Source organism: Astyanax mexicanus, unplaced genomic scaffold (assembly GCF_023375975.1).
Source record: "Astyanax mexicanus isolate ESR-SI-001 unplaced genomic scaffold, AstMex3_surface scaffold_57, whole genome shotgun sequence".
Taxonomy (NCBI): domain Eukaryota; kingdom Metazoa; phylum Chordata; class Actinopteri; order Characiformes; family Acestrorhamphidae; genus Astyanax; species Astyanax mexicanus.
Window position 1 is genome coordinate 194743 of NW_026040067.1, and position 14525 is coordinate 209267.

The 14525-nt window shown below is 35.5% G+C and overlaps 1 protein-coding gene and 1 long non-coding RNA gene across 8 annotated transcripts in view; one reads left to right on the plus strand and one right to left on the minus strand.

Moving 5' to 3' along the window:
* Window positions 1–14525, plus strand: part of LOC111189365 (NLR family CARD domain-containing protein 3-like) — a 111744-nt gene that overhangs the window by 80708 nt on the left and 16511 nt on the right. For 4 of the 7 annotated variants that reach the window (XM_049474134.1, XM_049474132.1, XM_049474131.1 and 1 more), the window contains 2 exons: window positions 13218–13325; window positions 13459–13569. The exons of 1 other annotated variant lie outside the window; for it this stretch is intronic. In XM_049474134.1, coding sequence (XP_049330091.1) covers window positions 13218–13325; window positions 13459–13569 — 219 coding nt within the window. Of the gene's footprint in view, window positions 1–11445; window positions 11618–12200; window positions 12469–13217; window positions 13326–13458; window positions 13570–14525 lie in introns of those variants that run through there. 2 more of the 7 variants (XM_049474138.1, XM_049474137.1) reach the window with 2 other exon arrangements.
* The window catches only part of LOC125798293 (uncharacterized), a 95172-nt gene that overhangs the window by 63716 nt on the left and 16931 nt on the right, over window positions 1–14525 (minus strand). The gene's annotated exons all lie outside the window — the stretch shown is intronic.

A 14525-nucleotide genomic window follows, 5' to 3' on the forward strand; every position in this document is an offset into this window, starting at 1 on the left:
CCCCAGGGTTTGTTTTTACGTGCCTCGGGAGCTGCGCATTTAGGGGAGGACTTCTGTCACGTCCTGTCTCTTGTCTTTTCTCATGTCTCTGTGTCTCTTCCCAGTAATTTTCCACCACGTGTGTCCCATTTGTAGCTCCACCCCCTAGCTCCAGGTGTTTCTACTTCTAGTGTGTTTTCTGTTTGTATAAATAGTCCCCCTGTGCCACTTTGTCTTTGTCGGTCTTCGCAGCAACTCCTGTCGTTTGTCTCTCAGCGTTCCTCTTGTTCTAGCCTTGTTTCCTCAGTCATTCTCTCCGTGTTTATTTCTGGTTTATCTTTTGTTATTTTCTTGTTCCCTGTTTATTTCATAGTTTTCTCCCTTGCCCTGTTTTGTTTAACCTGTCTTGTTTTATTTCCATTATTATTACTCCCTGTTTGTTTGTTAGTTTTTTTCCTTGTATATATATCCCTGTCTTGTTTAGTTTTGTTTATTCCGTTGTTTATTATCGTTACCCCTCATTTGTTTTTGTTTGTTTCTTTGTTCTCTGTTTATTTGTTTATCTGTTATTTATGTAATACATCTATAATTTATCTCTTACCTGCGATTACGTCCCCCTCCTTGTCGCCCTGCCTGCACCATCCTGACATACTGTTACTGAGAATACACTGCACAGGTTCTTTAACACAGTTCTTTAGTAGAATATTGAGTACAGTTAGATTAGAACTAATACACTTTTATTTACTGTTACTGAGAACACACTGCACGGGTTCTTTAACACAGTTCTTTAGTAGAATATAGAGTTCAGTTGTATTAGAACTAATACACTTTTATTTACTGTTACTGAGAACACACTGCACAGGTTCTTTAAACACAGTTCTTTAGTATAATATAGAGTTCAGTTAGATTAGAACTAATACACTTTTATTTACTGTTACTGAGAACACACTGCACAGGTTCTTTAACACAGTTCTTTAGTAGAATATAGAGTTCAGTTAGATTAGAACTAATACACTTTTATTTACTGTTACTGAGAACACACTGCATAGGTTCTTTAACACAGTTCTTTAGTAGAATATAGAGTTCAGTTAGATTATAACTAATCTACTTTTATTTACTGTTACTGAGAACACACTGCACGGGTTCTTTAACACACATTTGGACACTTCCACACATCAGTCAGATTAAAAAGAGGAACAAGAGAGACAAAACGAAATATAAACACTAATAGAGACAAACTTTACATTTTAGTTTATGAAAATCTTACTGTGCTGCTGTGTGTGTGTGTGTGTGTGTTTAGAGTGGAACATGGAGGGAAGATCAGAATCAAACCTGGATTTAAAAAATGTAAGTTCTCTTTCTCTCACAAACACACTACAAAAAACTCCACACACACACTCCCAATCTTTCACACAAGCACGCACTTACTCATGTACATAATCACACACACACTACATACAAACACTACACACTCACACACACTACACAGACACTACTTAAGAAAACACTACACACACAGACACACACACTACATAAAAAATACTACACACAAACACACACTCACTCTCGTTTTCAAACAAGCTACTTAAAAAACACTACACACACAGTCACACGCACTACATACAAACACTACACACTCACACAAACTACACACACACAGACACTACTTAAGAAAACACTACACACAAACACACATACACAAACACACATGCACTACATAAAAAATACTACACACAAACACATACTCACTCTCGTTTTCACACAAGCTACTTAAAAAACACTACACACACACTACATACAAACACTAAACACATACACACACACACACACACACACAAACCAACACACGCTTACTCACACCACATACAAATACTACACACACACCGCACACATACACTACACACACACACCGCACACTACACACATACACACACACACACACACACACACACTAAATACAAACACTACACACACACTCACCTACTCACTCTACACACATACACACACTACATACAAACCCTACACACGCTCTCTCTGTATCAGTGCAGTGTGTGTAATGTGTGTTCTTGTGTTCAGGGTTCTGTGATTTCACACTGGATCCAAACACAGTAAACCCTCGTCTCTCTCTGAGTGAGGAGAACAGGAGGGTGGAGGGTGGAGAGGAGCTGCAGTCGTATCCTGATCATCCAGAGAGGTTTGATGTGTATCCGCAGGTTCTGAGTAGAGAGGGAGTTACTGGACGCTGTTACTGGGAGGCTGAGTGGAGCGGGAGAGGAGAAGCTGTTGTAGCTCTGAGTTATAAAACCATCAGCAGGAAAGGAGACGGATCAGAGTGTCTGTTTGGAGGGAATATAAACTCCTGGAGGCTGAACTGCTATAATAAAAGATTCTCTGTTTATCACAATAATAACAGAACTGATCTCTCCCCTCCTCCCTCCGGCTGTAGGAGAGTAGGAGTGTATGTGGACTGTCCCGCCGGCACTCTGTCCTTCTACAGCGTCTCCACTGATACACCCTCACACACTCTCACACACTTACACACACTCTACACCACCTTCACTCAGTCCCTCTATGCAGGGATTGGGGTTTATAAAGGCTCTTCAGTGCGTCTGTGTGAGATTGAGTAAACCTGTGAGATTCAGAGGCTGTTAGAAACACAAGCTGTATAAATGCTTTCTAATCTGGTCTAAAAACAGACTTGTTCAAACTGCATAATTTATCTACAGTTAGTGAATTTAAATTATTTAATATATTTCAGAGTATTAACATTATTACTGTACATTGTTTGTGTGTATTCTTTTGTATATTTGAGTTTAACACCATTGTTTCTGTATTTAAAACTCCAGACAAAAACTAGTTTAAGGAGCCAAAAAATCAGAGGCCAATATTTTTTATCGAAGTGCCGAACAATAAAATGCAAACTATTAAGCATTTGGACTTTAACTGCACCTTAAACACAATTCTAGATTAATCCTCCTCTGCCTCTGCCTAAGCCAAAGTCCTCTCACACACTTACGCATTTTTTCAGTGTAAAATGTGAGCACATGATTTGGAACATCAACTTTAAAACAGTCCAAGTCCTCTCCAAACCATCACTGATTGGAGCTTGATGGAACCTTCCCACTAGACCTCAAACAGCTTGGACTATGTGCCTCTCCACTCTTCCTCCAGACTCTGCTCCCTTGAAATCAGAGCACTCCATGCTTCCCTCTGCTGACAACTTTTATAGAGATGCAGATTTCATTTTCCAGCATGACTTGGCACACTGCCCACAGTGCCAAAAGTACCAACTGATCTTATAGAATATTTAACATTTCTGAGACACTGATTTTTTTAAAATCATCAACAATAAAATAAATAAATGCTTTAAATAGATCACTCTGTGTGTAATACACCTATATAATATGAGTTTCACATTTTTTCAACTGAATTACTGAAATAAAGTAACTTTTGAGATTTTAATTCGTTGAGATTTACTTGCAGCCTTAACACACACACACACACACACACACACACAACACTGCAGCGTTCTCTATTCACACTGTGATTCGACACGAGACGCTCTCCTGTCAGATTCCTGTCACATTAGCCTGTTAGCAGCTGACAGAATTAGCAGTGAATTATCTCCGTTTCTCTTAAACTGTTCAATAAACTGAGAAAAACACTTATAATTTATGGCTAAATTGATGAGATTAAACAATTTAAAAAGTGCTGATCTTTAAGTCAAAAGCTAGGAACCGACTAAATTAGCTAGCCTCTTAGCGTTAGCTAAGCTAGATACTGAATGTACCCAAAGTTTCTATGGAGATACGCATTTATTAACTTTTTTCTGTGACAAAACGTTTTTTAAACAGATAATTGTTCTAGCTGCTATCTGTTATTAAGCACATTTAACCTCAGCATTAGATCCTAGATTTATTACATATTAGTGTTATCTAGCTAGCAGGTTTTAGGTTTATTCACACAGTTCCAGCTTAATTTTACTGTTCTTCAAACATTACTCACACGTTCACTTTTTCTTTTAATTCATATATTCTTTTCTCTTCAGTTTTTCTCAGTCAGAAATAAAAGGCAGATATTTTATAATAGCTATACCGTTCTGACTTTTAAGCTACTACATGCTATCTTTTATATCATATGGTAAGTGGATCATGGGCGCAGATGGCACTGGGGACGGGGGGGACATGTCCCCCCCAGATTTATAGTGACCTCATCCGAAATCTATCATCTACAAGCATAAACGTTGGGGTTTTAATTTAATTAACTGTACGTTTGTGGAGTTTTGTGCCCTCGTTTTTAAACTAGGAAGCGTTCAGTTCAGAGGTTACATTGTTCGGAGCTCCGTGTTCCAGTTCCAATGTAAATTTAACGCACCTTCTCAAGTCCGGGGTTCTAAGGAGCTGGTAACTGCCTGTTACCAGCTCCTTACGGTACGTGTCCACTAGCACTTTTTTCAACGCAATCCGCTGCGCTGGATCTCCTTGCTCGTTTTTGAATTAAAATGAAGCAACAGAAGTAGACAGTCATAAGTTTAATATTTTTATTTTTTTACCAACCTCACTGTAACCTATAGCTCTATAAATCCATATTCTGCCGCTTTCAGCTTCTCTTCTGTGGTTGAAAGGCGCCTGTTCTGTGTGTGTGTGTGTGTGTGTAAGAGGCTTGTGTGTGTGTGAAGACGCAGCCTGCTCTTCCCTCATTGGCTGGACGCAGCCTGCTCTTCCCTCATTGGCTGGACGCAGCCTGCTTTTCCCTGATTGGCTGGACTGGACACAGTGCGGCGGCCGGATTTATTTGAATAAAGTTGAGCCGGAGGGCGGAGCTGCGTTAAACACTGCGTTTAACATTGTCTTCCTGGTCTTGCCTAGGCTGTAGCAATGAAGAAACAAAAAACAATAACATATAACAATAACAATATTCTAAAGTTTATTGCAGCATATATATATATATATATATATATATATATATATATATATATATACATATATATATATATACGTATATATATATATATATATATATATATATATATATATATATATATATATATATACGTATATATATATATATAATTTTACAGCTTGGTCCCCCCCAGTTCAAAATTTCCATCTGCGCCCCTGAAGTGGATAATGTAATAATTACTATCTTGTGCGCTATAATAGATGTAATTGATTTAAAGACTGTATGAGTTATTAAACAGACCAATATTAGTTTTATTCTCCCAGATACCTATATTTAATATTAAGAAGGAACTCCCCATCTACAGCAAGTCATCTAATATTTTGACATTTTTAAATGTTAGTGTGGTTTAATTGTGGAAACAGTGTTTGATATTGGAACACACATTATGTTGTGCTCCCACTCACTGGCCACATTATTAGAAACACCTACCTACATTACCTTGTGCTTCCACTCACTGGCCACATTATTATTGTCTGCTGTTCTTTGTGCAGTTAGAACTTCACACAAACACATTCACTCACTGACACAATAACTGTAAGTCTTGTTGTTGTAAACGTTCTGTATTCTAGGACATCTTTGTACCCATTTTTTGTACATTTTGTAGAGATACAATATAAATACAGTTCTGTACATTATATATGTTCAAATACATTTTTATATACAGCTCCTGGTGAAGGAGAGCAGCTTGGTTTCTTTATAAAGTAAGGGCTTGGGTATATTTTCCTCCACACATAATTACAGCATTAAAATACACTTCCATCATATCCACAGTTATTCAGGCAACAGAAGCAGAACAGAAGTGTGTGTCTCTCGCAGTCCCTGATGTGGCCCATCCACCGGTTCATCTATTATTTCCACCTTTTTGAAAATATATTGATTTATTTGCATAAGTATCACAAACACTAGCTAAATATTATTCATTAGTCACACAAAAAAGAGACAGAAATGCAGTCTTCAGTATTAACATTATACAGTGGTATTAGCCAATATAAATATTTTATGTGACATTTAAGTAACAAACTATACTAAGGGATTAAAAGTTAACTAATAAATAAATGTTTTGTTAAGAGAAAATATTCTTTAATAAATGCATATACATTATCTGGATTGAAAAAAGAGTTTAGAGCTTTCTGTTTATTTTGTGTTAAAATGTTTATATTATTATATAAATATACATCACTCACTTCTAAATTAAAGGGCATTTATGTTTTAATCACCAGGGGGCCAGTAAAGTTTGAACGAATTTTACGTAAAATTTGTAAAACATCAGAATTTCACATACGCTAATTTAATTAAAATAACTGCATGAGAATTTAGGGTCTTTAATACTGTAGTAATAAGCAGTGTTGCCAACTTAGCGACTTTTCAGACCCTCCAGCGACTTTTTTTGTAAAAAAAAAGCGAGTAGCGACAAATCTAGCGAGTTTTTGTGGTGTTATTGGAGACTTTTGGCGACTCTGATATGAACACGCGCTCTTCAGTTCCTGTCCTCCGCGCTGCAGCGGGCGCTGCCTCAGCCCCGCCCCACACCACTCACACTGCAATCTGACTGTCAGACCACACACACACACACCGCTCCACCAACACACTGTAAATGAATCGCGCGTGCCCACAGCCGCCGCTGACTGACCCCGCTCTGTATTTACAGAGCAGAAGTATAAATATTAATGTGTCTTCAGTGTGACACGAACAGAAATCCCTTAATTTAACTCACACAGTATCAGTCATTCACTCACCTCATTCACCACATAGCCTGTCACTCACCTCCTCCACAGTGTCTGACTCTTTATAAAAAGCTAAATATCTATTGAACAATTTGTCTATGATAGGTTTAAAAATAAAGAAAACTTAAGAAAACGTAAAAAATAAAAATAAAATAAAACAAACAAACTAAAAAACGTAGAACAACACTTCCGGCTAACTGCTGCTCTTATAATAACATTTAAGAACATGGCAAAAAACTAATTTATGTAATTCACATAAAAATGAACTTACTGTAAAAAAGTGACCTCCTATTTAAAAAGCAACAGAAGTTGTTCATTTGTAACATTTCTAACACATTTATGGTGTTTTTTACACACTTTTTTCTCTCCCACAACCCTAATCCTTTACAGCTTCAAAAACATGTATTATGCAAATTAGGCGATGACGTCATTTAGCGACTTCTAGCGACTTTTAGGACAGCCAATAGCTACTTTCCTTACTGAGGAGTTGGCAACACTGGTAATAAGGGCTGTTGGAATAATTTTGCTGCTGCTCCCCAGGGGCCATCCAGTCCGGGAGCTGGACCGCCGGCGCCCCTCGTCCCCGTCCTCGGGAGCTGGGGAGCAGGGCGGCCCCGCGGTCTTACCGGTCTTCTCGGTCAGGTGGTCTTCATCTTCTGGGCTGTGGTCTTCAGGGCTTTTTCTTGTGAAAGGAGCTGTGCTGTGTTCTTACTACTGTTACTGAGATGTTCTGCATTTTATATAAATAATCTCTGGGGTGTTTGTGCTCTTTTAATAATGATATAAAACATTATGCGCTACCAGAACAGATCTATAAAACCTCTGGAGGTCGTATTATGTTTATTATTATAAAGCAGTAGTTTATATTAGCGCTGCCCTCACGCGCTCTTTATACGCGCTGTGATTCAGCGCGAGACGCTCTCCTGTCAGATTCCTGTCACATTAGCCTGTTAGCAGCTAACAGAGTTAGCAGTGAATTATCTCCGTTTCTCCAAAACTGTTTAATAAACTGAGGAAAACGCTAATAATTAATGGGTAAATTGATGAGATTAAACAACTTTTGATTTAACCAGTTTAATTAAATGCTGATTTTTAGGTCAAAAGTTAGGAATCGGATACATTAGCTAGTTTCATAGCTTAACTTACTGAATGTAAGTTTCTGAGGAGAAAGAGCATTTATTAACTGTTTTCTGTGACTAAAACGTTTTTTAATGGTTTGGACGAAATTATTTGCCACTATTTTGACAATTATTCTTTCTGCTGTCCGGTTTTAAGCTAATTTAAGTTACCTCTCTAAAAGTAAATTATCCTCAAATTTTACCTCAGCTTAAGATCCTAGTTTTATTGCTTATTAGCATTATCTAGTTAATAGATTTTACGTTTATTGACACAGTTTTAACTTAATTTTACTTTTTTCCAAACATTTCTCACATTTTAACTTTTTCTTTCAATTCATATATTAATTTCTCTTCTGTTTCTCTTAGTCAGAAATAAAAGATAGATATTTTTATAATACTTAGCTATACTGTTTTGTCTTTCAAGCTATTACATGCTACCTTTTATATGATATGGTTCAAGGTGATAAGGATATCTGTCATTCTGAATACCATCTTGTTCTCTATAATGGTTGTAATTATTTTAAAGTCTTTATGATTTGTTGAATAGACCAATATTAGTTTTATTTTCCCAGATACCTGCATTTAATGTCAAGAAGAAACTCCCCATGCACAGTAGGTCATCTATTATTTTGATATTTTATATTTTTAAATGTTAGTGTGGTTTAATTGTGGGAACACAGTGTTTGATATTTAAATGTATTGTAGTTTATTTAAGTTTAATTTAACAACTAAACAACCCAAATGTTGCCCATCAGCCAGTATTGGTAAATGTCTTGGTTCTGACTACAGCAAATACGTCCTGCAGATAGACTGATCTGTTTTGGTAGCACATAATGGTTTAGCTCATTATTAGAAGAGCACAAACACGCCAGAGATTATTTATATAAAATGCAGAACATTTTAGTAACACTAGATGGAGACAGTGCTCCTTTCTCAGCACAAGAAAAACTGAACACAGTTCCTTTCAGAGGATCATGGTAAAAGGGGAAAATAATAGTGAAATATATAATGGAATAATCTATAATAGAAGTATATATAATAAAATAAAAAGTATTTTCTGTGGCTAAAACAAACAGCCTGTTAATTTTAAAATAAAAATAATAAGGAAATTAATTCATTTTAAGATAAATCAAGGTCGCACCACATGACTTTTGTAAGGCCAAAGTTAATTTGTCTGGATGATGACTTAATTAAAATTTTAATATGAATGTTAGCTAGCTTCCTAATGTTAACTAAGCTAACTTTCTGAGGAGAAAGAGCATTTATTATCTGTTTTCTGTGACTAAAAAGTTTTTTTTTAACGATTTGGATAAAATCATTTGCCACCATTCTGAAAATTATTCTAACTCCGATTTGTTTCCTCTGTAACAGTAAATTCTCCTCAAATTTTACCTTAGCTTAAGATCCTAGTTTCATTGATTATTAGCATTATCTAGCTAACATATTTTAGGTTTTATTACACAGTTCTAATTTTAATTTTAGTTAAACTTCTCACACGTTTACTTTTTCTTTTAATTTATGTATTCTTTTCTCTCCAGTCTCTCAGTCACAAATAAAACACAGATATTTTTAAAATAATTGTTTTTACTGTTTTGTCTTTCGAGCTATTACAAGCTACCTCTTATATCATACGGTTCAAGTAGATAAAGATATCTACAATTCTGAATACCATCTTGTGCTCTATAATATGTGTAATCAATTTAAAGTCTTTATGATTTATTGAATAGACCAATATTAGTTTTATTCTCCCAAATACCTGCATTTAATATCAAGAAGGAAATTTCCATCTACAGCAAATCATCTATTGTTTTGATATTTTATATTTTAAAATGTTAGTGTGGTTTAATTGTGGAAACACAGTGATTAATATTTGAATTTATTGTAATTTATGTAGGTTTAATTTAACAACTAAAAAAAACAAATGTTGCCCATCAGCCAGTCTTAGTAAATATCTTGGTTCTAACTACATCAAATACGTCCTGCAGATGTTTTATAGACTGATCTGTTTTGGTAGCACATAATGGTTTAGCTCATTATTAGAAGAGCACAAACATACCAGAGATTATTTATATAAAATGCAGAACATCTCAATGACACTAGATGGAGACAATGCTCCTTTCTCAGCACAAGAAAAACTGAACACAGCTCGTTTCAGAGGATAATGGTAAAAGAGGAAAATAATAGTGAATAATCTATAATAGCAGTAAATATTATAAAATAAAAAGTATTTTCTGTGGCTAAAACATTAGCCTGTTAATTACAGGTAAAATGCGACTGAGATATTATATATCACAAAATATTACTTCATTATTTACAAAAACATAAAAAATAACGCAGTTTGTTTATAAACATGTGACACTGCAGATAACTTTTGTAAAAATATTTAGGAAATTAATTAATTTTAAGATAAATCATAATCGCACCACATGACTTTTGTAAGACCACACACAATTTTTTAATATGAATGTACATGTACACAACATTCTTAATGTTTGAACAATTACAAAAGATACTTTTATTTATCTGATTTTAAAATTGTCCTGTTGAAAATGTTTGTCATTGGCCCATATATTTATAGCTATCAGAAGCAGATTATATCTGCCCAATATAATTTATCTTACTCCAATATTCAGTACACATAGTGCATTATCATGGTAAGTTAAGTCAGATTTTTCACAGTAATATATTTTTACAAAAATAGAGGGTTAGGTGAACTTGGTGCTTGTGTTAAACAAAGTGAACAGGGTCGATTTAACACAAAACTGCTTCACAAGGCTCAGTGCTAGGTAGTGTATATGAAGCATCAGGCTGGTGTAACAGCAACAGTTCAGATGTAATAAAGAAGACATTGTTTAGCTGTTTAATGTGTCTGAATTTGTATTTATGATGTAAATGAAATTATTTAGTGGCTCCTGGGTAAATAGTAAACGATCATTATTCAGAATAAGGTTTATACAGGTCCTCAGGCACACACTGACGTTCCAAAAATATATATATATATATTCTTTTTTGATTGAACAGTGAACGTGTTAGCTAAAATAAATGCATTTATAATTATTAAAATTATAACACAAAATTGATTCATAAATAATGTGTATTTATATGTAAATGACAGCTGTGGTTCACTGAGACTGTGTAATGAACAGTAAATTATGATGGGCTTCCGTAAATACAGTAAGTTAAATGTTCGAACCCTATTCAGATAGTTCTAGACAGAGCAGCAGGTGCACTGACAAATTGTGCTACTTTGCCAAACGGTGCTAGTATATATTTAAAGAGAATACAAAAAAGCATCATACTCTCCTGGATTCTCCTGGCAGGAGTGTAGATAGAATAATTGGACAGTCTAAATCACTGTATCGATGTAAAATTTAGGTTAATAGAGGTGATTGTTGTTTTTTCATTGTTTATAATTATTATTTTTGTTAATTGCCATTTACTTTTATGTAACCCTTAAGCAAATAAGGACAGTGAGCTCAGTCTGTTTAATGCAGCCATGAAAAACAGAATAATCACGGAAAAACTTTTACGAATGTGGGTAAGAGAAGCACATTTGATGGTTTGCACAACTCGACAGACCACTCGAACAGGTTTTACAGGTGTGTAGGAAGAAACGTCTTGCTCGTGAATGTTCAAACATTCCATTCAGCCGTGCGATATAATTGGCTGACAATGACGAGTAACGAACAGTAGCTCCGCCCCACCAGCGCCTATTCGCTCTGAGAGAATGGGGTGGGGGGCTTAGAGAGAGACAGGTGAGACGCAGGTAAAGGAAAAAGTAAAAGTAAGTCCAGTTTCCTTCATTACAACAGGACAGAAGTCTGGATTCACTCGGTAAGTTCAGAACTGAAGAGAATGTAGAACTGAACCGGTTCTAAGGGTTCCTCAGATCCAGAACCGGTTCTTTAAGCTCAGCTCAGTGTCCGATTACACTGGAAGAACCAGGATCAGCATGAAGATCTGAAACGGACCTGAATCAAACCTGGACCTGGTCTAGATCAGACCGGAGAACAATCAGCTGTAACAGATCAATTATGCTGTAAACTGAAGAGAAATGGGCAGATATATATTGATATTTATTGATCACAATTACAACGTAGTTTATGCTGTTTAAAGCGCATTATTGCTTAATGTGGGCTTTGATCTGTTGGGTAGATAAAAACACGGAACTGCTATAAAGACGTGTTTGTATGTAGTAGCGCTGTTTATCCTGCAGGGGGAGCAACGGAGCTCAAGATCACGTGGAGTGTTAGTGTTTTTAATCCTGCTGTTTTATATAATACTTAAATAATGTTTCTATTCTAATTCAGCAACAGAATATTAATATTATTAACAATTATAGAACAGTGTGTATATTTATAATCTCTTTTAATGTAGTAATATTACTAGTTATAATTAAATTATAATAATTATAACAACAGTAAATGTCTCTATACTCTGTAGAATAATTTGTAATGAGGGAAAATCACACTGTTACGTAACATTTTCTGTTTCGTTTGTTCATCAGTTACTTGTTTAATGCAGACCAGACAATAATATTCATATTCTAAGAATAAAGGTTTTATTATAATGACTGATCTGTTCTCAGGGGTCGGTGTCGGCAGTGTTGAGCTGTGTGTGAATGAAGAAGAGTAAATTATGGATCTTCAGAACTCCAGCAGTGGAGGAGGACCTCCTGTCCTAAAGTGCGTAAATTAAGTGATGGGTTTAATTTGTAAAGTAGTTTTGTAATGTAATGTTGCAGCTCTAATCCTGGACTAGTGTCCTGCATATTTTACAGTTTTAAAATGATGAAAACATAGGTTCTACTGAACCAGAGTCAGAACCCTGTGCTCTATTTAACTAGAAGAAAAATGCTTAACAAACCAGCTCGTTATTCTTATAGTAGAATGTGTTTCTTATATTTATGAAAATGGTTTATATTATATTCCCAGCAGAAATGAGGAAATCCTGATTTGCTGCATTTTGTTTAGATCAGATGGAAGTGATTGGGTATGTTATTTAAACTGTGGAATGAAGCTTCTTACAGAAACACCTGTTAGATTCTGTTTTGATCTATATCTCTGTTAGAGTTCCGTATAATTCCATTGGAGGAAAAATATACCTTGTAGTTTATAATACAGTATAATTGTGTAATTGTGTAGCTCTTACCAATACATGTTATTAACTAGTCACATATATATATATATATATATATATATATATATATATATATATATATATATATATATAATACATACAGTAAAGATAACCCAAATACAAATATTTATTGGGTGACCATTTATCAATTTGGGGCAGCTGACAGAGCGCTTAAGGCTGCTTCTGGGACGGATATGAAGAATTTCGTTTGGAACTTGTGAATAAGTTTTTGTAAAGGAAGCCATTACTCTATAATTTACTCTGATCATGGATCATCATGAAGATCTGTTTTCAGGGAGGAGAGAGCAGCATCTCCAGCCCCCAGTGGAGTGTCTATGAAGAGTGACTGGTCCATGCATCATCCTCTAAACTTCAGCAGTGGAGGAGGAAGCTCTGGGTCTCGGTACATCACTGCACTAAACTACTGTTCTGTTCTGAGAGTGAAGCTCTTCAGTTCCTGATCTTTATTAAAGATGTGCTGTGTGTTGGAGTTCACTGTGTAAATGCTGGAGTTTCTCTGTGTTTAATGTTAACAGAACTGAAACCCAGAGAGCTTCTCCAGAGCCCAGCTGTGTGTCTATGGAGAGTGATCAGTCCATGGGGGGTCCTCCTTATTTCAGCAGTGAAGATATGACCTCTGACCCACAGTGAGTGAAACACCAAAGCCTTTTTACAGATTATTCCAGTAATTTACCTATTTATTGCATATAACACACACACACACACATAGGAGGTCCTCTGTAAGATCTGTGAGTTTCTCTGTACACAGCTGGGTGTGATGGGGAGGCGGGATTTACATTAGACTGACTGACCTGAACAATGTGAGTAAATTACAGTATCAGCTACAGGTTGGAGATTTACACATATATGTTTATTAGGGATGTGTGATACATAAAAAAATGATATCTTAGTAATTTCTGTTGTTTTGTCAGTAACGATAATAAACAATATTTTGCATTAATTAAAAATGTGTTTATAAATGTATTATATTGTTCTAGTAATAATAAAGCTGGTACCCATTTACTTACTTAGTATATTAAAGGAAACAATATATTTAATATGTGTAAACCAAGTGGTATACCAGATTTCTTTAGTTTTTAATAATGTTTTTTATTGTAAATAAAAGGATGAGTATTAAATTGGCTTCATAAAATTTTGTTCATATCAGTGGTATCAGGCAAATAAAAATGCTGTTCCCTGGTGCTGGTTGTTGACTTGGGAAGGGGACAACAATTATTGTGCAGTGTGTTGAGTAGGGTTGGGCGATGTCTCCTTAATTGGCATATGACGATGTTTACAGTGAAACATCGCGATGGACGATCATATCGTTGGGGGGTGGGGGTTGCTGTGTTTTAATTCCCATAATTATTCATGGGTGTGTTTTGGGCGTAACGTGAAATAAATTAATCAGTGTGTCAGTATCCATCCCCTTTAAGAGGCAGGTGCGCGCTGACTTCTGTGCATTCCTATTTTAAGAGTGCATAGGAAACTGCGCCTTCACCCTGTGAAGATACACCAGCAATGTTATTTTATTCTTTATTCTGTTTATTGTTTATGTAAAAACTGGGTTTGCAACACTGATTATTAATCAAGCAATCAATTA